At 43.3% G+C, this 25,817-nt stretch overlaps 1 protein-coding gene and 1 non-coding gene across 2 annotated transcripts; one reads left to right on the forward strand and one right to left on the reverse strand.

Annotated features, from left to right (window-relative positions):
• Positions 1-114: 114 nt before the first annotated feature.
• ncoa7b (nuclear receptor coactivator 7b) lies at positions 115-13,327 on the reverse strand. Its single transcript, XM_071543733.1, is given in 16 exon segments — positions 115-2,216; positions 3,002-3,075; positions 3,216-3,311; positions 4,087-4,239; positions 4,395-4,520; positions 4,693-4,840; positions 5,057-5,228; positions 5,360-5,992; positions 6,330-6,484; positions 6,988-7,172; positions 7,352-7,477; positions 7,700-7,801; positions 7,894-8,001; positions 8,181-8,251; positions 10,168-10,355; positions 13,266-13,327. Coding segments are annotated over 16 exon segments (2,535 nt in total). The 3' UTR covers positions 115-2,080.
• A 1,337-nt stretch (positions 13,328-14,664) lies between these two features.
• trnae-cuc (transfer RNA glutamic acid (anticodon CUC)) lies at positions 14,665-14,736 on the forward strand. Its single transcript has one exon. It is a non-coding gene; the product is annotated as a tRNA-Glu (tRNA).
• Positions 14,737-25,817: the final 11,081 nt, after the last annotated feature.

A 25,817-nucleotide genomic window follows, 5' to 3' on the forward strand; every position in this document is an offset into this window, starting at 1 on the left:
GTTGTAGCAGCCCACATGCATGTTGTCATGAGAAAGGCATGAGATGTACTATACTATAAAAAATAACACTGGTCATTTGTATATATGTATATATTTAACATTTATTTAGGTTTAAATGTGGTAGCAATAACAACACAATAAATAGATCCTTGGTGATATCACAGAACAGGGCAGTTTTGGATTCACAAGAAATAATACTTAAGGAGCATTCACAGTTACAAACAACACTTAACAGCTAAGAAGACAAAAGCTCATTTTCACATGAAGCGATACCTGGCATTAGTGGATAGTATGGCAGATATCATAACAATGGTGTCCAACATTTTCAGTATTGCATGTTCATGCACTACAAGTCTGTGTAAGGTCCCTGTGGAATGCACTGGATATAAATGAACATTTCCTTTCCATGTTAGTAGAACTGAACTTTTGGTTAGTGGCATGGCATTAGAGTGCAATAAGACCAACAGATTATCCCTTTTTCCACCCATTAAAGTAAAGCAGAGGCCGACCTGCGCTCGGACAGGCAGCTTCCCTCATGTAGTGGTGATCAGACGACATTCAGTGACGATTTTACATTGAAGAAATGCTTTCAGTTAATCACATCGGGCCACAATATAGAATGAATTAATTGTCTGTTAATCCTGCAGTGCAAAGTGACATCATGTTCGACTAATACTGGTCACAACCCTCTGATGACGATGATCGAAATCAAAGAGATAAAATTGGTCAGCGGTGGGATTTTGATTTCAATACTGACGCCAGTTTCTTCAGTCTCTTCTAGTGCTTGTTGGGATGAATCAACCTCTTGACTAGTCAAATCAAGGAACAGAAACATTCAGCAAAACGTGTCCATAAAAAGTAAAACCCATTTAAAAAAAACTGGAACATTCTTTGTAAAAACAAATCATGTAAAAATAAAATTCTAAAACATTATATAAAATATCATGCACTCACAAAAAAAAAATTTAAATCAAAAAATACACATTTGGTCATTGCAAAACTTCCCCTTGCACTTTACCTTCCTGGCTGACCAGGTGTTTTTGATTGTGAGGGGAATGTGGAATGAAAATAATATCTAGTAATGAGGAAACGCAATGGGATATTCTCATTCAGTCAATCTTTGACTCAAAATACGAGAACAAGACGGCCTTCGGGGGGAAGAACGACACTTCTCGTTGTAAACAATTACTCCATTTCCTGGATTTATAGTAGGTTTAACTGGGGAGGATAAACAGATTTGGTTAGAGAATGGCAATCTCAAATGTGCTCCCTCCAATCCAACTGCACAGGTTCCTCTTCCTTTTACACAACTTCATTGTGTCAGGAAAAAAAGATATACCGTTCTAAACTCTTCTGTACTGCTATCAGTATGTATTCCTGTATATTCCCAAACATACAAATTACATTATGAACCTACAGCATTATTGGGCACCTCATTTTTTTATACAGACTCTTTAAGCCAGCTTTTTTCATATTCCCTCAGCAGTAACATCCACAGGCCGGGTTCTTTGGCCCGCATAGCCATAGGGTCAAACAGCAATCCTCGTGTTCCCTTTCCCCTCCTCATAAGCATATGGTGGTAAGGCAGTCTGCATGCTGGGATAGCTGGAGGCATTGTGGGATGTCTAAGGCAGCCAATGAAGTGAGAGCAAACAGGAACGATAACTTTCTCGCACTTCCACCCTTCGAGGGGCGACGAACCGAATACAAACCAGCCAATCTACCTGCAGGGAAAAACCCCCGTGCCAGAACAGGCTCACCTGCCTCAGACCATCAACAGAGCAGCTGATATCTGGGCCCACCAAACACCAAGAACAATAAACTCCGATTGATCACACCTTCCAAATGTGAACCATCCAGAAGACCGCCTATTCCGTTTCATCCAGCTAGTTTTAACTTCTCAGTCAGTCACCATAAAAACCTGGACAGGCCTAGCCGAGTTACTCTTGTCTCACAGAAAGTTTAGTGTCATTTGGGTAGCTGGGGTTGCCCCCTAGTGGTGCATATAGACTAGGGGTTTGAAGGTTTAGGGAGGTTGTGGAGCAGAGAGTGAATGTAGATGCGGCTTGAGCCAGTGGGGCTACTCGAAGGTCCAGACCTCCAGACTGTGGATGTTGAAGTCCTGCTGGGTGGAGAGGGGCTGGTTGTTGAAGGTGGCACAGCTGGTGGTGGTGCCCCGGTACAGCTCAGCGTCCAGCCACAGGCCCAGCTGGCCACTGGAGAGGGGGGGGGGGGAGGGGGCAGCGGCAGGAGGGAATTGGAGAAGATGGAATAGAGAGAGGTTGGACAAAGCTGTACATAGTAGAACATGGGGCTTTGTGGCTTACACACAATCACAAGATGTTGCCTGATCTAATGCTCTGCCCTTTATCCAACCTATGTTAAAATACTTATCAAAAATATCCTTCTTACAAATGTTGTATATGAGGAAAGGACATAGACTTTCCATTGTTTATTGTTTACTGTGCAAATGTTGATTTTGGGCATGGGGTGGAGGTGGAGGCACTATGTTGATATGTTAACAGGCTGGGTGACTGTACAGGCAGGGGATATATAGCAGTTTTATTTTTGTATTAGCTTTCTTATGTCATACAATATCTAGTTTCTATATTTAATCAAATGAATAAATAAACTCAATCGATGCACTTGTTCCCATAATTGTTTTCCAACTGGCCAACAATAAGCGTCATGACTGACTGTTGATTAAGTAGTACTTGCGTCGGTACTCATATCAGCCAAACTACTTTTACTTTTACTTAGCAAAGCTCCTTCCTCCTGCACTGGCATAGCGCTAAAACCAAGTGAAACCAAGTGTGGAGATTGGTTTGTCTGATGTGAAACTACAAGGCTCCTAGCATCGTCACCACAATCCAGTTCAGGGAAATTGCAGGCATTAAAAACAACAAATGCAGTATAAAACGTAGCCGGCTGGAAAGGAGCCAGTAATCAGCTTTCTGGCCGGCAGCCGGCGCTTGTGAGAAACTCTGCTTCATCTACTCACCCTCCTCCTCCCATCTGCAGAGAATCAGTATTGCCTTTCACAAAGTAGGAGTTCTCTCCTGTCCAGCGGTACACCTGAAAATAAATTGAAAACCATGTCCGAATTTGCCATTTGAGGAACCAAGTTTGTTTATTTTCACACTTACACTTTTCAGGAAGTTCAATCAGTGTCGGCTAAATCCACCACAGAGGTAGAAAAGGAAGTGAGTGCAAACCTTGATCTCAGGACAGAAGCTATAGAGGAACGTCTCTCCTGTGCCATAGCAGTGTTCGCTCACTCTGAAGGGATGAGTAGAGAAGGCCCCAAACACCTGAGATATGAGTAAGATTTGATTAAAGATGAAACAGGTATTGCCCTGGAACAAGTAATCATGAGCAGGTTTGCGTGTGTCCTGGATGACTGTTGCAGCTGATTGCTACAGACTAGTTGACTAAACAAGTTGAATTACAGTTGAATTACAGCCTTGATGATGTTAACTACACATCATTAGCAAATCACAGAGCAAATTGTCTCTGCATATGAGCAACAGCACAACAAATTTCATCAACTGACAATGTTTTCTGGTGCCCAACTCCCAAGCTCTCCCTTTACATTTGACTGTCACCTTTTCAAGGAAGAAAAAGCCATTTATTTTGTTTGTGAAAATAGATTTCACAGTGGATTCAATTGTGTTTTAGAGGCGATGATTGCTATACATTGTGTTGTGTATACAACTGACTGAATTTGGTATATTAGATGCATAGCCGACATAGGAATGAATGGGGCCATAGTTTTCATCAGTATCCATGAATTTGTCCCATTACGAAAACAACACTGTTGGGCGTGGAGTTGTGCTGGATTTAATGGATCATTGTTTTATAGGCAGTTGTGTACAGTTTATTATTGATCTCCATACAAAGCACACAGATGATGCAGCATACGCATTTCATCTGATCAGATCATTAGGAACCGCTGCCTTCTGCACTTCTAACAATACTGCAAATGCTTTCTACTGACACTCAACAGATTTCTACTATTTCGATTTCTACTCAACTATTTCAAATGCTTTGATAGCAACTAAACTAACAAAGTGCATTTGTACATACCTGGTTGTCCAGGTCTTTGATGACCAGCAGCACAGGACTGTCCACCTCTGCCAGGTTCCTGTACAGGGTCTTGAGGCTGGTCCCGTGCTTCACAGTGCTGTAGGCCAGTCTCCAGGGGTAACCCTGCACACGGGCTGGCAGGCGACAGGCCAGCTGGATGACACACAGATAATCAGACAAGAAGACAGTGGACTGGCCTGTGTGTATGTGGGCTCGCTCTTCTTGAACCTTGAATTATTTAGTCATCAGATAGTGGGTAGCATTATGTGGTTAGCATCAGGCTGTGAGTAAGCGTGTGTGGGATGTACCTTCTCGATGTGTGTGTCCTGCAGGAGAGAGCTGGCGTCATTGAGTATGGGCAGAGCATCCATAGACAAATCTCCCTCACAGCTGCCGAAACTCTGCCTACGCTTGGCCTCATCAATGGTGATGATCTGGGAGTGAAACAAGTCAATATGACAGCGACATCGATAAGACACAGAGGCCTCACTGCCTACACAAATGCAGCCCATTTAAACATGTCAGAGAAACTTGATCTAAATGCAAAAACATAGCATGGTGGTAGCATTCTTGACTGCCATGTCCCACACTCCGTCCTGAGCTCACCTCCCAGCTGCAAGACGCAGGGTCACTGAAGAAGTTGTCAATCATGTCCAGCTCGTCCTTCTCCACCACCACGAAGCCCTGCTCCCGCGCCTCCTTCCCGTACACATCGGGAGACCACTGGACGAAAAAGGCATACAGATGGTCCACCCTGGAACACACAAACATGCTGGGTGGGTGAAGAACACATCACTGAGCCACACACACTGACTTTCAAGACTAGAGCCCCAGATTCTTCATGGATTTCAATGCAGCTGCCATCAGTGCTATAGAAAGCTGTGTATCAATTATAGTGCATTATAGTATGCTTATGGCTGTTCTACGTATGGCATTGTACTTGTATTCCTTCATACATGTAGTATCTCACCTTTCCTGTGGCACAGCGAACCAATACTCTGGCTGCTTTCCTCGACCCCCGTATGAGTGGGCGGGGCTAGACGTCATCCCAGTGGCAAAGGACTTCCTCATTGGTTTTCCCACTTTGAAGCACAGGAACATGGGCGGGTTTTTACTCTTCTCCTCTGAGCAGAGAAGCATGTCTATACAGAATGGGAAATAAAAAGAAGAGCAGAAGAGAATTCTGTTAGTTCTAGCTTAGTTTAATGTTCTTTTACACCTCTGACTGAAATAATTCTTCATTTTTTAAGTGTCTAGTTTAAAATGATCTTACCTTCTATTGGAGCCTGCATCCTCTCCAGCAGCCAAGACTTCACCTCCGCCTTGTAGCTCTTCTTCCGTCTCTCCTCCTCACTCAGTCCATCCTCTTCTGTTGGTCCATTCTGCAGTTCCACCGCTGAGCATGGTCCCTGAGGGCTATATTTCCCATGAACCTCCGCAGCCTCGTCCAGACTTAACTGTCTGTTTTGGTCCACCGATGTGCTGCTTATGATATCGCACACACCGTTTACCAACTCTTCGGTCCCTTTAGATTTGAGATCTTTGGTTTCAATTACCTCTCGGCTTGGAGGTTTATCATGCACGTCGCCCCGTTTTTCAGTCTCCGAGGAAGATTGTAGTGACTCTCCATCCTCAACGGAGCTGTTCTGAGCCACGCCCTCATCCTCCTCATCGTCCAGCTTCCCCTTGGTTTGACAGAGAATCGACAATTTACCGGATTGGTCCTGGAATTCTCCCTGGCCGGAGTAACTAGGTCCTAAGAGTTCCTGCTGATCCCCGCTGACAGCGCTGTATGGTTTGGATGACGTCCCCTCTGGCTCTTCAGTGCTGCCGTTGACGGTGGGCTCCAGCTCTGTGAAGCCCTCGTCTGACGGAGACTTCTCCGTCTGCTCGCCCTCGGCGCTCCCTGCCATTTGGAAGATAAAGCATGCAATCGTCTTCAAGTTCAACAAATTACTCTATGCTTTTCCAAAGTGAAACTTGTATTTGGGTGAATAGCAATGACAGGCCGATAAACCAAATTTTGTTTTACTGGTCACAGGAGGGGATTTCAATGTCAATGGTCATCTTTGCTGGTAGTGGCTAGTAGACCAGGGAAAATTCTATAACCAAAGATTTACCAACATTTGTCTGGTAGCTGGTATTCATTTACCACCCAGGTTGATAAGTGGATCCTCTTGGACCATACAGTTGATATAGCATGATTCACAATACATGTCATGCCAAGTCAGATGTCATCTCACCGGTTTCTGAGAGGGTTGAGTCGATGTCGTCCAAGACGATGGGCCGCTTGGGATCCAGCGCCTCATAGCGGCTGAAGGGGTTGAGGTCCCGCTCGGAGGGCAGCTGCTCCCACTCCCCTGGCCTGTACACAGGACATAGATCCTGGGGTAGGTCTCTGTGGGGTCACCAGGCACCACACATACCGCACCGCGAATGAAGATGTGGAAAAATGAAAAAGGAATAAGAAAGAAAAAGAGATGTCGAACAGAAATCATAAATGACCAGAATGAGACGCAACTTAAAAAGACAAAATAACAAATGGCAAAACAGCAAATCAATCTAAAATAGCAAGAATAATGGAGCACAAATAAACAACTTTAAAAGGAAAAGTAAAAACTATAAACCAAAATCTGAAAGGGGGGTCACTTAAGGACTGTCCTGATAACAAAATCCAGTGGAATGAATGGAGCTCGGTAAAAACAGAAAGTTAGGGAGATGGTAAAGAGGCAAATGGGAAAAGTGCCAGAAATTGAAAAGGCTTTGTACAAGCAGTTAATAGTTAATTGACCAAGAGAAATTGAAAGGAGGAACAAGAAAGGACAGACATTTGTTGAGAACTGGAAGAACAGTCAAGAAAGACTTAATGAGGAGGAAAGCAAGATGTGTAGGGGTCCTTACGACGGCAGGGCGTCCTTGAGCTTCATGCGCGACACGTCATCATAGAGCGCCACAGACACAACCTCCTCCATTGGGCAGATCAGACCGTATTCCTCACAGCCGTGCTCAATCACCAGGGGGTCCGACTTGTGGGGGTCAAACATGATGTTGTTGGGTGTCACTATCATCACCCCTCCCACCACGCCCTGCAAGATTAAAATAACATGTGGAGAGACATCAGAGCCTGGGAGGGTAAACATCTAGGTCAAAAATCAACAACCTGCAAGGATGCTAACTGCCAGATAATTCAATTAGCAGGCTGCAATTTAAAGGGTTACCTTACATTGCCATATTTTAAAAAAGGGCAGATTCTGTGGCTTCTCACCATGCCGTCAGTGAAGTATTTGCAGCTCATCTTGATGAACTTAACCGTTGCTGGGCTCTCATCCTCCGAGGTCGGCGAGAACTCACGCCGTATGGGCTTTCCTGAGCCGCTGTTCGAAACCCCACCCTGCAGGACATTACAAGGCCAGATCAGTGTGTTGTAATGACCATTTATTTTCTTTACTCATCAGTGTTTGACCTGTACTCATGGCCTCGAGAGCAAGACATTTGCCACCACAAGTAATGCACTGTCCGAAAGTAACTTTTTGTTTAACTTGCCAAGGGTTTTTAAACAGGAAACTTCCAAGAAAAATGACCTAGTAAAAAAAAAAGATCTATTATTACTTACATACGATGCTTTCTCAGACAGACCATTTGTGAAGGCAGGATCAGAGGAACTCTGAGACTTCGAGTCTAATTCTGACTGGCTCACATCAGGGACAAACAGTTTCTGTAAGGGTGATGATGGACAAGCACGTTAGCCAATCAGAGCAATGATTTAAAGAGTGAAGCAGTGGTGCGTGGCAGTGACCAAACTCTCACCTGACCAGGGTAAACACTGCGAGAGAAGAGCTTGTTCAGCTGGACCAGTTTGTTTGGGGTGATGTTGAACTTAAGTGCAATGCTGTTGAGGGAATCATTGGGACCGACCTGCAACAAGAAATCAGCTCCTTTGTGAATTCTGTCCCTAAACACTCATTTTTAATCCATACAGGGCAAAACACTGCATGATGCATTGATTTGATCTCTCATCCACAACTTTCCTGCAAGTCAGCAGTCAGGGGGGCAGTTACAGAGTGAAAGGGGAGCATCACTGTAGTATTACTCACTGTGAACTCCACTGTCCCTGGAGGCCTCCTCTTCTCCCTCTTCGCCTGACTGTTGCTTTTGCAGCCATCATCTGAGAGAGAGACAGAAATTGAGAGAGAGAGCTTTTGCGATCTCAGCATAATGAGAAATTTCCAGAGAGAAGCCAAGTGCCGATCATCCCATAAGGACAGAAATTATTTCATGCACCAACGCAACCAATACACTATTGATGGCACACTCTATAGGGATGAAGAAGTGGCTCTATTCTCTCCATCTCACACTTTCTAAGTTGGTCACAGATATGTATCTAGCAAGTGATTCTAAGTTACTACTATATACTGTATGTATGAAAACATCATTCCATAATCTTATAAGCAGCGGTACACTTACTCACAGTTAAAACGATATTTAATCAATGCAGCAAAATGAAAAACATGATTTGGACTGGAACTGATTCATCACCAGAGAGGACAGCACAAGCTAAATATCCTGTAGTTAGTTGCATCTTGATTCACTACCAGTGGATGAATGGGCCCTATCATTATCTGGGCTTAAAACACTGCCCCACACATGTTGAAGCAGTTATCATAAATACACACACAATTTGACCCTTGTAGTAGTCAAGGTCCACAGTCAGCATTTCCTTCTTGCCAAGAACACAGAGGTTATTAGTACGCCACTCCCTAACTGCCTCATTACAATGCTGCCTCCGCCATGGAAACAGAGGGCATGACTAAGCAATAGACTGCCAGACTCCAGCTGTGTCTGCACTTTACTGTACTCTGCATCTAAAGAGAACACCTCTGTTGCTTGTGTGAACAGTAACTTGTTCGCTGGCTGGGACTGGTAATTTTATCACATGAAAACCATTAGAGCAGTATTCTTCCTGCACTGTGCAGCACAGCAGGCTAAAGTCTTTTATGCTATCTTACATGGTAGCTGAAAGTACATATAACCTAGAAGGCTATGTTTTGTTTGTCTAGCTGTTATGCAGCATAATTATAATGGAAAGACAGCAGTAGAGGTCTTTATTTGGAGCAGCATTATTACCCTGCACCACAGGTTATTTGATTTGATGGTCTACCAGGAACAATGGCGTGGTCTTATTAAAACACATACTGCAGAGTTTACACAGCTGGCTGACCCAGTGCACTGGTGACAGTAGTCCATTAACATTGTCAATATGGGGCTGGTGATATAAGTGATGATGAGTCTGTTTACGCTATAACCAAACCCACCAACACCTGCTAGCATAAAGCCAAAACTCATACATAGCACATCATTAAAACTTCACATCATTCTGAGTTGCTTATATAACGAATATGCTCGTTACACTAACCAATTTTTGGTTTAGCTTTAGCTACAGGCTTCAGCTATGGAGCATCATCCCATTATGTACCAAACATGAAAACTCAGACAAGTAACAATTCCAACCAATCCTAAGAACTCAAAAGGAAATATGGAAAATATTTTCTTGCAAAACTGAAATGCCATCATCAACTAAAAACAACATCATCTCTAAAACAACAGTACAGATTCAAGTTATGCAATTTCCTGTTTAAAACGACTGTGACTTTAACCCCATGTCTCCTGTGCACAGAAACAGAGGGTTCTTATGTTGCATATCAATCAAAGGATAATCAGTTTAGATGAAGGACTAGAACTGGGTGGAACTTAACACTCAGGCATAATGAACTGAAAATGCAAAAAAAGCAAAATCATACGTTTAGTGTTGGGCATTCTTGAGATTTCCATGTTGACATATACAACCTAAGGCATTTATGCTGTCAGTTAGATTATAAAAGGCATTTGACTTGCTGGCTTCACATTTTGAAACTTCAGTGAAAAATTCAAATAAATATTTAATTTCCTAGAGGACCTCTAATCCTGAGGTAATTGGATAAAAGAGGCTTCATGGTGAAAAGAGCAGCAGGCTACAAAATCTTTACGTGCATGATGTCACAAGCACTGCAAATCCTTTACGGGAGTTCATGATGCAGGTCTTACCTGAGCCTGCAGATGGCTTTGCTGTTATTCTCTGTAGGTCTGCCTTTGTGGTCTTGTCCTTGGGGTCAGTGGCATTTGGGATGTCAGGACAGGAGATGATGGGCACCTTCAAAGACGAATTAGCTGGGTTCTGCTCATTCACATTCTTCTCTGATTGGCTCTGCTTGAGCTGTCTCCGCCTCTTCAGCCTGACAGGATGCAAGAGGACAAAGATGTGTTTACTTTCACTCAGTAAGTAGGCTAAACAAAGCACAGGACTGTGGAGGATCATTCAATCAGATTCGTTATTAACTTATCCCTAGACAACTCTCTCAGGGTTGGGATCAATAAATATTACGTTTTTGAATTCTGAAGAGAATTGTTCCTGACATTTTCTTCCTGATTGTTCTTGAGTTTATGGAAAGTGACCTCATCCCAACTGTGCACCCCATCTACAAAATCTGTCATTCATTTATCAAAATTGATCATAACACTCGCTAGTACTCTCATAATAAAACATTCAAGTGTGTCTTTTTTACTTTGCTCCTTCAGCTCCATCTGTGTTCCTCTCATCTCGTCCTCTCCCCCTGATTAATCACCGATGGGTGATGTAATGGTGTCTCCAGACCCCGTCAATGTTCATTAAGGGGGGACACTGCAGCAAACTGAGCCGAAGTGGCACAGTGCAGTGGATCCACAGGTTATTGGTGCACTTAGGGATAATGCAATGTCTATGAGACCCACTGAAACCTAGGCTTAAGTGTGGATATGAGCCGTGTCAGAAAAGATAAGACCAAATTGATTTATCATATGCTTGGAGTGATAGAGATAGTGTTGGCCTAGACAGCCCCGGGTAAGGGAAGAATAAAGGAAAAACGTAAGAGAGAAATGTCTTAAGTGTGCGAGCGCCTTAATGGAATGGCAACAGTGGGTCGATAAGGCTGCAGACAGACACAGCTCAGGCCTTTCCCATAGCCTCAGGTCACTCTCCCACTTTAGCTGATGCAGCCCACATCTGGTGGAGAACTCAGGAATCTGTAGCCGCATTCCAAACAACACTCCTGTTTCACTCTGGGACATTTCTGAGTGAAATGCAAAGATTTCTTTTGGTCTCCCACTCTCTTTCTCCCTTTGTCTCCCCCCCCTGCAACCTTCCTTTTGTAACAAGGGAACTTCCTAGCCAGTGTACCCATTCCCAGCACAGTCACAGAGAATGCAAGATAAGTGAAAACAGGTGAGAATGAAAACATGTCCTCAAACAACCCCTTACAGAACATGGCTCTTTAGTGCTTTCGCGACACAACGGTGCTAAGAATAGTTAAGTATATGCACTTAAGAAAACAGACAACTGGCAGGCCTCTAGTGGAGCATCAGGGCAATTTTAAATGTGGTTTTTAATGCCAGTGATACACTCACTGGCATTGTGTGCTCTGTGTTCCACAATGACCTTTATGGTCAGGAAGAGAGGGAGCATATGGTGGAAGTGGCAGGCAGGAGAGCTACATATTGTAGAGTAGCTGTTTGGTCAGAGATAAGGCTTGTTTTCTTTCCTGACATGTTCACTCTCTCCCGTCCATATAGGCTGTTGGTCTTAGTAGAGGTCTGCATGGGCCTCATTTATTCATCCTGCACCTCTCCACTGCTTTTTTCGCTGCTCGCTCCTGCAGGTTTGGTTGCTACCATAGCTTGCCATATGATTAGACAGTGAGTGGACAATGTAATACCATTACAAAGTCATTTCTTTTCACAAAGTAATGTTTTCAACAATTTTTATAAACACATGATCATCAAACCAACAAAGAATAAGATACATTGCAGGTTTGTGCCAGGCTGTTAGAGCAGCCTAAACAGATAAATTGACACATAATCAAAAAGCATAAAGCCCATTAGGCTACACTGCATTATCTCATCTGCATCACTCTCACCATTTAGCTCATTTCATCTGAATTGGCTGGCTTGGGGTAATATTTGACTGGGTCAGCTAGCTACCTAGCTTGAGGGCCTTGATTTTCATGTGAGCATTTGTTCCCCTGAGCATTTGTTCCCCTATTTTCAGTGCTGAAATCTAACAGTTTATGAAGTAATGTCCTCAACTGCTAATGTGGGCATTTTAGAAACAATCCAGCCAGATTACATATTAGTACTTAAAATCATGTTCAATATTCCCACAGGATTCTAAAATGACCCCTGGCACCCATTAAAATAAATAAATAAATACAAATAAATGTGGGAATCCCACAATTATGCAGACCTCTAGCGTTAAACTTCAAACCGAGCAATGTATGGTTTGGATTTATCCATGCAATTCTACAGCGCCCTTCTTTTGTGTGGAGTGTGAGAGGGAGAGAGTGAGAGTGAGAGAGAGAAAGAGAAAGCAAAAGAGCGAGAGGGAGGTGTGATGCTGCTCTTTGTTCATAACATACCAGTTTCTTGCTAGTGTGCGCTCTGTTGCTGTTTGAAGCCTCTTTCCACACCGTTCCCCTATCACGTTTCACTAGGACGCCAAAATCCAATTTGAAAGTTAACACCATCTCACTTGACCACTATGTGTGAGCCCACTGATGCATGACTCCCATCTGTGCCTGTATCAGGTGGGTGTAGCCCAACAGAGGCAGACTAGTCCATGAGGGCATGAATAATCGCTAAATACACCTTGACAGGAGAATGTCACACTATAAAATAAACATGCACCACAATGGAAAAGCTGCAACGTCAGTACTGCTGAGACACTCTTCCAGTCTAACTGACCATGCATGAGCAGACACTGGACCTCATTTATAAAAAAAATGTGACTTTATCCTACAGTGTACCATATGATCCTCTGAAAACATTATGAAAAATGGGAAATATATCTATAGAATCCATTCACTGGGTAACGATGCAAATTTGTTTCGGTTTTGATATTGCAGACAGAGAGAGAAACCTCAATGTAAAATGCTAACTTGGAAGTAACTGGTCATAAGCACAAAACAATGCTTGTAAGAACAAATGAGAGGTATTATGTTGTTGAAGCATTAGCTATGCTGCATGTGCAAAATAACAAAACGACCTGACACAAATTCAAAACAGGAACACACTCATTCATGCACAAGCATGCACGCCCACACACAGGCTCTTACCTGGCAAAATATCCCGGCTTCCTCTCTCTCTTTTCCATCAGGCCAGGATCCTAAAGCTGCATGCAATCAAGCACACACGCAAACACACACACAAACACACTCACTCTGTGTCCAAGCCAGCAGACACTACTTTGAGAAGATCACCTCTCCTCTCACACTGTGCTCTCACACTTCTTCCTTATCCTGCAGTAGGGGGAGAGAAGCAGGGGATTAGCAGGCTAACCGGGTGCGTCACTAGGCTGTTAGACCATAAGAGAGTGCAGTATTTGATGGTGAAGCCATTGGCCATCAGCTTAAGTGGAGGGCGATGAAAGCATCCTAAATGAGCGCGTCAAGCCACTCAGCTGATAGTGGCCGACCAACAAAGAGACAAAAATACCCCATTCCGCCAGAGAGAAAAATATCTGCTTATATTTACATTAGTACATATCTATCCTATGTAAACATTCAACCATCATGGCTGCTAAACTAACTTCCTAAAACATCACCAGACAGAGGCATTAGACTTAACTAGAAAACAGGATTTATCAATAACACGCAATTCCCATACCCCAAGTTAAGGATAGTCAGCATTGGTTTAGCAGCATGTTACTATCGACAATGAGCGTTAGCAGGTAACGTTAGATGGCTAACCGCTGTGCTAACGTTAGAGGCCAAAATAAAGCAACGTTAACGTTACCCCACCTACATTCTTCAGTTTGCAGCAGCTTGCTCAATGGGAATCCCTTAACCTTAGAGCAAAGACCAGCTTACAGTCTCTTCCTGCGGTGCAGCAGTCACACACCACAAAATAAATTATGCTACAAACATCTGTGCTACTGCGAGGTCGAAGCAAACACACAAGCACGCCGCAGGAACAAGGTCCAGTCTTGCAGTTGACTGTCAGTTGATGCTAGCTAACAGTGCTAGCCACTTTGTTTACAACAAGACAATAGCAACCTGGTGGTGATGGTGTGGATATTTTCTACCATCCAACTGCCAGCCCCTTTCCCCTTAAAATAAGGGTTTCTGTTTCGTACGGTGTGGCCTCACGTTAACATCAAGTAAGCGGCCATGTAAAGATGCATTTCAATGTTGAAGTGTCGATACGGACAAGTAAAATCGGCAACATACCTTGTGTGCATCCTCCACCAGCTAGCTAACGTCAAAATGAAGCTTCCTCCCACTACGCCCTCTAGTGTCGGCTACACAACGACGTATCCGCATAGCAACGTTAGCTAGCCAACAATCTGTGCTTGCTTATCGTTGCTATGTGATTCGGTTAGACATTGAACGCTTTACTTGTTGGTCGACGAGACGGCTAAGCTTGTGCTCAATGAGACTATAAACAACTACTAAATATATAACAGAGTACGTTGTATTAAGTGAAATTTGATAGACACCAGCGATGCTCCAGCCATCCCTGGTGGTCTAGTGGTTAGGATTCGGCGCTCTCACCGCCGCGGCCCGGGTTCGATTCCCGGTCAGGGAACACACTTTTCCATATCGGTCATTGGACCCGACACAAAGTTGAGAAAAACATGGAGATTGTAAGAGAAACACATACCTTTGACCGTGTGAAAGCATAAGTACGCCAGCAGTGCGCCAACCGAAAATCAGCGCCGTCCTTATATGGATACTGACGGCTTCGCAACCACGCTGCTGTTGAAGAATCATAACGTTACGTTACTGCTTGGGAGAAGAATAACACTTAAGTAGCGATTAGTGATTACAAGAATTGATTCGTTGAGCATTCCCGTTTTTGTTCTGACTATAGTGGTACTCGTTACAAAAACGTGCCCTTTACAATCAGTGCAGTTCACACAGAGCATACGCAGATAACTTGTACATGAATCACGTTCTTTACACACTTCCCCACAAGAAGCAGTGATTCCTCCATTCAAAAAGCACTGCAATATGCACAAGGCGCTGTCTGATATTCACCAAGTGAGCTCAGTTTACTAGGATTTTTTTCTAACTTTCTTTTTGGATTAGATTAGATTAGATAAACTTTGTCACCAAGTGAGAACATAACGTCAACATTTTCTCTTCAAATGTTTGCAAAATGCTAGTTTCATATTTTTTTTTACTGCGTTTGTTAATGGTGCAAAAAGTAAGGTGCTGTCTTGTTGGTATTTCATGTTTTCTGTTTGTATGTAGGCCTATGTAGCTTATTGTTTGTATGTATATTTGTATGCATATTCCATCTTCAATATTTTTCTTTTTGTTTCATCTTGTCTCTGTCAAACGCTTTGTAACGGTGTGTTTAGTGCTATATAGATACAGTTTTACTTAGGCCTACTTACAAAATACTGTGTACACTTGACTTTCTCACTTTCACCTCCTGAGCTATTTATGGATTGTGCTGCTAGATGGCGCTATCACACAGCGCATGGCACAACAAGGACGGTCTGCAGGATGTGGAAGATGGATGTTTATCCTCCCTATCAGCTGTCATTGTGCATAAAAGCAGGGCAGCTTTACAAGAAGACACACATTTAGGACAAGCAACATCCCAAGCAATTCTCTATTGGATAACTGAAGTGTTTGAATGAAAGACTTTGCACAGACTCTGCACATTGAAGAGGGAGAGAGGGAGAGACAACTTAGTGTCTTTTACCTGAGTTCTGTTAACTAATTTCTTTAATTTGAACCACTTCAAATCTTGTATTCACTGCATTTCTTTTTTACTTTTATGTGTCTGTGATGGTACTTCTGAGGCAAATGTAATGTAGTAGTTGCTTTGCTGAAATGCTTTGGCAATGTTGGTTCCCTTCCATTCATGCCAATAAAGCTTTGAATGGAGAGAGAGAGAGAGAGAGAGAGAGAGAGAGAGAGAGAGCCCTGTGAGACAGAGATAGTGTGTGTTTGTGGAGCCTGGGTCCCAGAGAGCCCTGCGAGGCGGGGCGGGGCGAGACAGAGACCCAGACAGCAGCAGGCCCGCTGATTGGCCGGCGCAGGAGTTAACCGGTTCCTGACTGGCTATGTATCTTGGCAGTTATTTTGACAGCACTATCATTGCGAGAGGGCAGATAAGTTGTCTTTAGAAATCGCCATGGCGCCGGTGTGTCCCTCCTCCGGCCTGCTCAGACTCTCATCACCCTCCCCCCCAACCCCCCCATCCCTTCTACCCCCTCCTGGCCGGAGCAAGGGATTGTGGGGGACTGGAGCGGGGTTTGTGTTGGCAGGAACCCCGTGGCTCTGGGTAGCATCGTTCCCCTTCAAGAGTCACCTAAACCTCCAAGTGTTCGCACCCAACAATGACCACGTCACCAAATGTCACTCTCTCTCTCTCTCCCAGTCCACTCTCTCTCTCTCTTTTTCCTCTAAATCCAGAATCTTTAAACGCCTCACTTGCCTCCCATCAGTCTCTTCCTCTTTGCTCGCATTCCTCTTGAGCTTTACAATTATCTTGTCTCTATTTTCCTTCTCTATTTTTGCTTCCCAGAGACGGTTTGACAGAATCATAACCGAACAGCACTAAAAAGCCAAGGATGAGCTCCAGTAAACTTTTGACTCTTCGCTGAGTAATGTGTTCAAGATGTGGCTCGCACACAGCACCGTCTAATAGTCAAAGTCCATCACCGCCATATTTTCCCTGGCTTCTGCATCTCTCTAGCTTTTTCTACTGCAGAGTCGTATAAGATCTGAATACAGCTAGAGTTTTTTACGGTACTATCCCATCAGGGCCCACAAACAGCCTGGTACCATTACAGAGGCTGTTTTTTGGTTTTAAGATTATTACTACAGGGGAATACAGTATGAGATCAAAGCCACACACACACACACACACACACACACACACACACACACACACATGCATACAGAGGAATTTATGTAGCAGAAGAGGAACAGTAAGTAAGGAAAACCAGAGGGACAAAAGGGAAGATGAAGCATCTTTTGAGGCCCCTGTGTGTGTGTGTGTGTGTGTGTGTGTGTGTGTGTGTGTGTGCGCGCGTGTGTGTGCCAGAGAGAAAGCATTTGTGGTTGTGTGTGAGCTAAATAATAGTATTCAGTATATCTTTAATAACGTGCAGTAAAGAGGACTGATAAAATTATATGAATAACAGTCAGTCCTTTCTTGCATTTTATTATAAAGACTAGAGTTGTTTATAGCAGTGGAGTGATAGATGAAAAGAGAGATGGAAGATAGAGTAGGACAGAGAATAGGAGCTGAAATCCTTTTCATCCCGTTCACTGTATTGTTCTGCTGACAGTGGAAAACAACTTGATGTCTGACTGATTTTTTTAAACCCAAATGATTGTTGTAGTCAGTCACAGAGGTCTGACCCGGGACAGCTAGGCCTTGGAAAGGTTTAAAATCATCGTCACACAACGTCACACACTCCCAGCTTAGACTACAGCCACTGATAACTTCAAGTACATTGTGGCAGCAAGAAGCTGCAAAACCTAAACACTGAAAAAGGATATGTCACACAAATGATAATTGATAGGAAATTCGGGGGTCATAATTCATTATAATGAACCAAACAGTAACCCATTAAGAATGCTGTTATATTTTCTTTATATTTTTCCATTGGACAGTTTTTTTTAACTTTATGTTTATAAGAATGCTGACAGAATGTTGTGCAATAAGCTAATTAGGAAAATAAATCGTTGAGGCGGGCTCGTTATTAATGAGGCTAACGACAGCAACTGTTTATTTCCACAATTTCTCCCATTAGGACTGAGGGTCCCACTTACCACCCTAAGCAGCCAACTCTGACAGATTTACAAGCGTTGTGTTGAAGAGGTTGACATGGGGAGGGAGGCAGCAAAGAAGAGGGGAAGAAACAGCATGGCACAGAATGAGAAAAACACTATTTTCCACATTTTAGAATAATAGTAAAGACATCCAAACTGTGAAATAACACAAATGGAATTATGCAGCGACCAAAAAAAGTGTTACAGTTTTTTACAATCACTTTGGCACTAATTTCAGAACCTTGTGGTCATTTTTCAAAACTCTAGACACAAAACTCAAAACGGTCATCACTTGTAACACAGGCTGTCTAATGTCAAAACATTGCATTGTGCATTCATATCTTTAAAGAAACCTTGCACTTGCAGAATCATTGGTTCAAATAACTCATTTATCATGAAATACCATAGGAACATTCATTTAGATCACCCACACACAAGATACCGATAGTTTCACTGTTTAGTTGTTCGTACAATCATTAAATATTGTAGTACAAAATATGTGATACATGTTTCATTATGGTACTACACGTAAATACATCACTGTAAAAGGACTAGTAGAGAGAATACTACAGACACAGTGGAATCATCGAACAAAATCTGAAATTTATTGATGAAATGGGATTCTGTGAATCAAAGCAAAATAATTAGCTACAAAAAAGAAAAAAAAATACAGTACTGTAAAACGTCAACTGCAGTGTTCCTCACCTGGCTTACTGTAATGTAAAAAGCAAAACAAAGGATTGATTACTGTACTTCTATATTTCCATCAACCCTGTCTTGTGGATTTGGCCACAGGTTCTCATCCACATCACAATGGATGTTTTCATTAGCCAAACATCTTGGGAAGAATCTTCTGAAATCTGAAAACATGGTCTGGAAAAGTGGAACATGGGACCATAGAAACAGTGTCCGATAAAGAATGATGATGAAATATTACATCCATAGATAATGTAGTCCAACTGGTTCATGTTCCACGGTAATTGGTGTCAATGGATCTCATTATCCTGAAACTTTCATGATCTAAACATGGAATATTGTTTGTCAGTTTCCATAAAACTATGCATTAAGAGTAATGCAACAGTTACTTATCATTTTGAGCAGTTGTATCAATTGATAGTTAGATCATTGTAATGAAATGAATAGACAGCCATCTCAGATGTAATGTGTGAATTTAATTTTGAAATGGTAATACTTTGATGTTATGTTGTGTCATTTTGAACATGTGATTTTAGTTCAATGAACAAATGATCTTAGGTTTATGTGTATTGTATCCAAGCAATTGGAAGAAGTGTTTGAGTTTTGAAAAATGACATCAAGGTTCTGAAATTAGTGCCAAAGTGATTGTAAAAAACTGTAAATCAAAACTGTCTTATATTTTAGATTCTTTGAAGTAGCCGCCCTTTGCCTTGATGGAAAGGCAAAGGCTTCACTATTTATATTTGTCTAAGAAACACATTTCAAGCATTTAAGCATAAGCCTTTAGATCAAAATGGCTTTAAGATAATGAAAAACATAGTACATTGATTCAATCAGGTGTGTCCAAACATTTGACTGGTAGTATCTGGTGGGGTAAAGGACACAACAGGCTCATACGTGAAACAATTTGTGTGGGCTGTGAAGCATTCTGGGAACCATTGTATTGAATCCTAGAGGTTTGTGGTTGACTGTAGGAGCCAGAACTTGATATTACGTAGTTACTCAGACTGCAATCTATATCTTAACAGTGCTGTTGGTTTTTGCGGACCACAAGCTGCAAGAGTTTGTGTTTAGCTAATGGTCTGTGGTTGTGGATGGAGATATTCATCTCTCCATTGGTGGTCTGGGAGAGTCCAGACAGACTGAAAGAGGGGTCACCTGCTAGGTTACCATAAGGTTAATGACCCCCGCCGCACACATTCCCTCAACACACACATTCACTCTGACACCCTCACAGCAGAGACAGAGAGAGACAGAGAGAGAGAGAGAGAGAGAGAGAGAGAGAGAGAGAGAGAGAGAGAGAGAGAGAGAGAGAGAGAGAGAGAGAGAGAGAGAGAGAGAGAGAGAGAGAGAGAGAGAGAGAGGGGAATGAAAGTGATGTGGCTTGATGTCTGGAGAGACGTCCCAAGATAGAGTAAATACCACCAACCCACACACAAACAGCCCCATACTGTATACCATCCAGTGCCACTACACCCATTGTCAATCAGCTGAGGCACTGCAGCCCCGCGACCTTTGACCCAGGAACTGAACGGCAGACAAAAGGTTATCAATGTTGGGTTTTGGTCCTTAAACCTAATGTCCAAGATGTCACACAGTGCAGCAGCCGCACCTTGAGGAAGAGTCAGACGTCACTTTCAACAGGAGAGATGGACATAAGCAGAATATAATATGAATGCTAGTTTGCACACAGAGACAGAGCGACAGTCTTTCACGCCATGCCTGTCCCCCCAAACACACACACACACACACACACACACACACACGCATGCACACACACACACAAGCGTGCACACACACACTCTCTCATCAGTGTTTTTTGATCACATGACCGTGGTAGGGGAGCAAACAGTGCATGATTGTTTACCCTGCTTATCAGTGGTGTTGTAACAAGTAGAGGGACACACAGGCTGACCTCAGCACACACACACACACACACAGACACACACACATGTACATACTCAGAAACCTCACCTTAGGCAAATGCAAAAAAAATCTCTAAAGATTTGGTGGTATGGAGATATATTATGAGTCTATCATTTTGCTGCACTCAGATTTCTCTTCCCCAGTCATCATCCCAATCTGACTTTTGCTAACCTGACTAGACATATCGCAGTTCATGCTAGCAGAGAGCTACATTGTGACACATGGAGAAACCGTAATAATGAATACAGATCCTGAACTATCAGCTAACCTTGCTAATACCTCTCCCTAAGCACTCCCTAACTATCCTCTGATCTCATCTGCCATAAAGCGGGGCTGGTCCTGTACAGTAAAGAACACTTTTCAGAAGAAAAAGTCCCTGCTCAACTCATGGGTAAAACTACTAACCACAGCAAACACCGGCCAATAAATAACAGCCATAAATTCCTGCTGAGAATGTATAAATTATGACGGTGCCTGCCTATTTATGATGCTGCGATAAGTCATCTCTTCATGTACTGTAGAGATAATATTCCTCTGAGAGGCTATAGAAGGTCGAGAGTTAAAGGTAACATGAGTGTGTGCTTACTGTGTCTGAGTGTCTACATGTGTGTGCCCTTTTGATGTGTGTGTGTGCGAGCTTGTGTGCTGGTGTGTATGTGTCTGCGTGCGCTCACACACTCCCACTCCCACACTCAGACTCTGGTTAGTCCGGGCCAGCGCCACATCAGTCCATCATCACAGATATGGCTTGTGGTTAGATAGTGGGTCTGGCGGCGCACAAGACATTTTGTCCACTCTGTCGTGTTTACTTATAATGATAAGCTTTGATGGATTCCCCACAAGCTATAGACGCCACGACGCGCACACACACACACACACACACACACACACACACACACACACACACATACCAGTTATCCCCTTCATAAATGCACACACACATACACAATCACAATTGAAAAGAGCGAAAAATAAGTACGAGGAGATTTACTTGTGTAGAATAAGACAAACTTTGACAAAGTAACACTAACATACACAGTCAAGCACAATAACACATTACAGGCATCTATACAAATTCTATGTATTGGAAATAAAAACAGAGATAAACAAAAATATACATTCTAGTATATATCTCCAACGACACACATTTACATGTCAAACACCCAATAAGACCATAATTATGGTATAAAAAGACATATTCACAAACTCAAGGTTAAACACTGAGTAACTGATTAATCAGCGCTCTTATTTATTGAACATTAGAAAGGCCAATGGGTTTTGGGGTATAATGGAAGGCCAACAAGCTGCCAATTGAAGGGGATAAATGTATTTATAACTACTGTTTCCTTATGTGATTTGGAAAATCTAACAACATTGGTTCATACAGAAAGTGGAACATTTTGAAAGCTGAGATATGTTGTAAAATTTAAAATAACTCTCAAGTGAATACGGCTTGGCCTTTCCAGTGCTAAACTCAGAATTCAAAGAAAAAACTATCACATACTCTAGATTCCCCAATGTGGTTTAGTCTAAATCGAACGCCGTCTTTGCCGGGTTTGATGCTGCTCTGCCGGTCGGCCTGTGTAGTGTTTCCATCGGGTCCGTTTACTTTAGTCTGGCTCTTGGCCAGGCGGGGTCTGGCATCTGACCACCGACTGGCCCGCTACAACTATTCTGGACCAATTAAAAAGACTAATGAGGCCTCCGCTTATCATGTCACCCGGGGGGGCAGAGAGGGGGGCACCGAGGCAGGCAGCGTGGCACGTTACCAAGAGAGAGGAGCAGAGGAGATGCTGGGGTTTGGGAGGTGATCGCACACCCATGAAGGGGTGTGCATGTAAACTCTCACTCGCTCTGCTGCAGACGCTTGATGACAAAAAAGACCATAACATGGCTCTGTGTTATTAATCAATCAGTCTTTTCTACTGCATAGTATTGAATGTAATGAGTATCATTTTTAGGATGATACACATACATACACATACACACAAAACATACAGCACCACACATGGGTAGATATGTTTGCAGTGCATTTGTTGATAATATTACAGTATTATACATGATTTCTTCATTTTGAATCCATAGGACCTTCACAATCCGACCTATAAACTAGTGCCAGTTTCATCAGTGTCAGTATGAAGTTGGTCGGCCTACAGTGTTTTCCTTTCCCGTACAGTATATCCAACACATCAAAACATTTGTAAGAGTGCACCTCAAGTTCACCTCTCATTCTTCCCCCTCTCCTCCGCTCTCTCCAATCTCTCACTTATTTTATGGTTATTTACACCCAAGGCCACCACAGCCATTGGAGAAATTTAGGGAGTGTGCGTCGTCTGACAAAGAGAGTGAGAGAGAATGACAGCGAGAGGCGGAGGAGAGGAAATGAGCGATTCGGAGACAACGGACTCCTTCTCTCTGCACGCTGCTTCTTACTCTGCAACCCCCCCCCCCCCCCCCTCTCTCTCTCTTTCAAGGCCACTCTTTTCTTCCTCCTACTTGCTTAGCCGAGAAGAGGTCAGAGTTAGAGAGGGAGATACACACACACACACACACACACACAAATACAGGACCAGCACAACCGTTACAAATCTTCCCCGCCTTATCGGGAACAACACACTGATAACTGCGTCTCCACTCCCCATCCGACAGATCCATCTCCGAAAACATCTTACACACACGTAGAAGATCTGGAAATATATTGTGTGTGTTACTGAGAGATTGATGGTTCAATCCACTCCCAGTAAATGAGTAAAACCAGAATGGAAGAGTTGAATAGAGTTGAGTTGAGAGTCGGGCGGTTTGGGTGGATATAGATGTTGTGGGATGATAATTAACAAGGTTTAGATGACATGGTTTGTGTGTGTGTGTGTGTGTGTGTGTGTGTGTGTGTGTGTGTGTGTGTTTTGGGAGTGCTGCACCTGCAAGTAATGATGGGAAACTTGCCACCTTCATCTGTACAACCCCCCTCTACGCTCCACTCACTCCCCAGTGATCAAACTTGCACCTGTCGACCCATTCCAACACACACAGACACACACACACACACACACACACGCGCGCGCACACACACACACACACACACACACCTTTCACAGATTTCAGAACATGACAATAGCCATTCCACCACTCAGGGCTAAGTGCCTCTTTAACCTAGTCTCAGGCAATTTATTCCCTGATTTTTCTCCAGTGAATTTATGTCTCATGGAGCAATACTAACCCTGACTTCATGCTCTGGCTGCTGTCTTTTATGGAGACACATGGGCTGACGAGTGTCAGAGAAAGTAACCTCGGCTTTATCATCACCCTAAATGACGATAGCCTCCTTAATATCTCAGTAGTTACTGTTTTCACTTTGCCATATAATATCTGATGTATTATCAGGCTGAGTGGGTGTTTGGGGAATGTGTGTGTGCATGTGTGTTTGTTTTGTGGAGCGCGATTGAAAACATGTAACTCATGATGTGTAAAGTGATTCCCTGAACTTGTGCACTTCAATTTATTGTTGTGAGTCACTGTTGAAATATGGTAGCAAAAAAAAAAGATAGGACATAGCAAATTAATGTTGCTACTTTTGGATATCTGAGGCAAACAGACATGCTATTTTTATGGGAGAAAGATCCAGTGCAATGATTTCACTGTTTTGATGTTGATTTCTAACACAATGAGGATTAGTTTTTGATGGTTAGATGCTACAAAGCTTGTAGGAATGAGTGAGATCCGACCCTTCCACTTCATGCCAGTATATCTGTCTTTGGGCAACAAATATCCAGTGTTGGGACTTCAGCACCCAGCAACAACAGAGGCACAGAGATTTTGGCTAGTTTGGTAAGTAGCTGGCTGGAAATTGTCTGACAGACTATGGGACACCTCATTAACTATGCATACTGTCAACCAATCAGAGCATTCATTAAAACTTGGGTTTAAGTGACATCATTTACACCCGGAAGTAGATTGGAATTCTACATCTGTTTGATTCTGTTTTTCAAAGTCAAATTTCCACAATGCTGACAGTTATGATAATTTCGGTAACTTTACATTAACAGGTTCTTTGTTAAATTATACCATGAAATTGAAAAAATGCAGTTCTCATCGCAAGTGAGAGTGTTTTGGAATTCTGATAAGAAACAGCTCATTAATTGTACATTTTATATCTAATTTATATCTAACTTATATCTAAGACTAGTAGAGGCCACACACTCTTTAGAAGGAATATGCTGATAACTGCATCTTTGGAAATCTTAAAGACGGGCATAAACATACGTGCACACACACACAGGCACACATACCCTTGTCCTTGCTTTATAGATGGGTGGAGTTTTTAAGTTTTTCAATCAGTAGAGACTTACAAACTGGGCCAAGCTCTCGCACCAGTGTGTGTGCATATATCTGTGTGCATGTTTGTGTGTGAATGTGTCTACCTCCTCACCTCTGTGTGTGCACGTGTGTGTGTGTATGTGTGGACGTGCGGGGCCAGTGGGTCGAGGTGGGCCGGGTCCGCGGTTCCCACAGCCTGTGCGGAGGCAGCCTCTGCCGCGCTATCAGCCTCCGTCTCCGGCCCCCCAGCACCCGCGGGCCCCCTGACGTCAGCCCGGGCCTGATAACGGGGTCCGCCACAAGCTGGGGTGGGGGGGTGGGGGGGTTGAGGGGAGAGGGAGGGGAGGGAGGGGAGGGAGAGGGGTTACACTAACAGAGCCAGTCCTGGATAAGACCCTCAGACAGATAAGACAGAGGAGAGTGTGGAGCCTCTTTTGTTTTCCATTGCTCCTCCTGTCTAGTGGCATCTCTCTCTCTCTCTCTCTCCCCCTCTCTCTCCCTGTTCTGTTTTCATCTCCCTCTATCTCCCTCTCTCTCTCTCTCTCTATCTCTCTCTCTCTGTCCGTCTTCAAATTTTTGTTTTTGCTCACACTCACCCAATTTGTTCAACTTTTCCTCGCTATCCCCCCGTCTCTCCCTCTCTCTCCCTCTCTCTCCCTTTCTCTCTCTCTCTGTCCAAACAGAAATATTCCTCCTGTTATCGGACTCCTACGTCCTACGGCAGCGTCTGGATTGAGGCACCTCTTTCTCCTCTCACTTCCTCATTGTGTTTTTGTTTTCTCACACAGTGTTTAGAGAGAGGGAGGGGCGACGCTTTGACTGACAGGAGGAGAGAGTTTTTCGACGTTGACGAAACGCTCAGCTGCTTGTCGGCAATCCTCGTCCCTAACGCTCTGATACTGACCTATTGCTTTCTCTCTCTCTCTCTCTCTC

This window comes from Centroberyx affinis, unplaced genomic scaffold, assembly GCF_046629955.1.
Source record: "Centroberyx affinis isolate AG114_WGS23_722 - 3 ecotype Tasmania unplaced genomic scaffold, CSIRO-AGI_Caff_v1 ptg004372l_1, whole genome shotgun sequence".
NCBI classification, from domain to species: Eukaryota; Metazoa; Chordata; class Actinopteri; order Beryciformes; family Berycidae; genus Centroberyx; species Centroberyx affinis.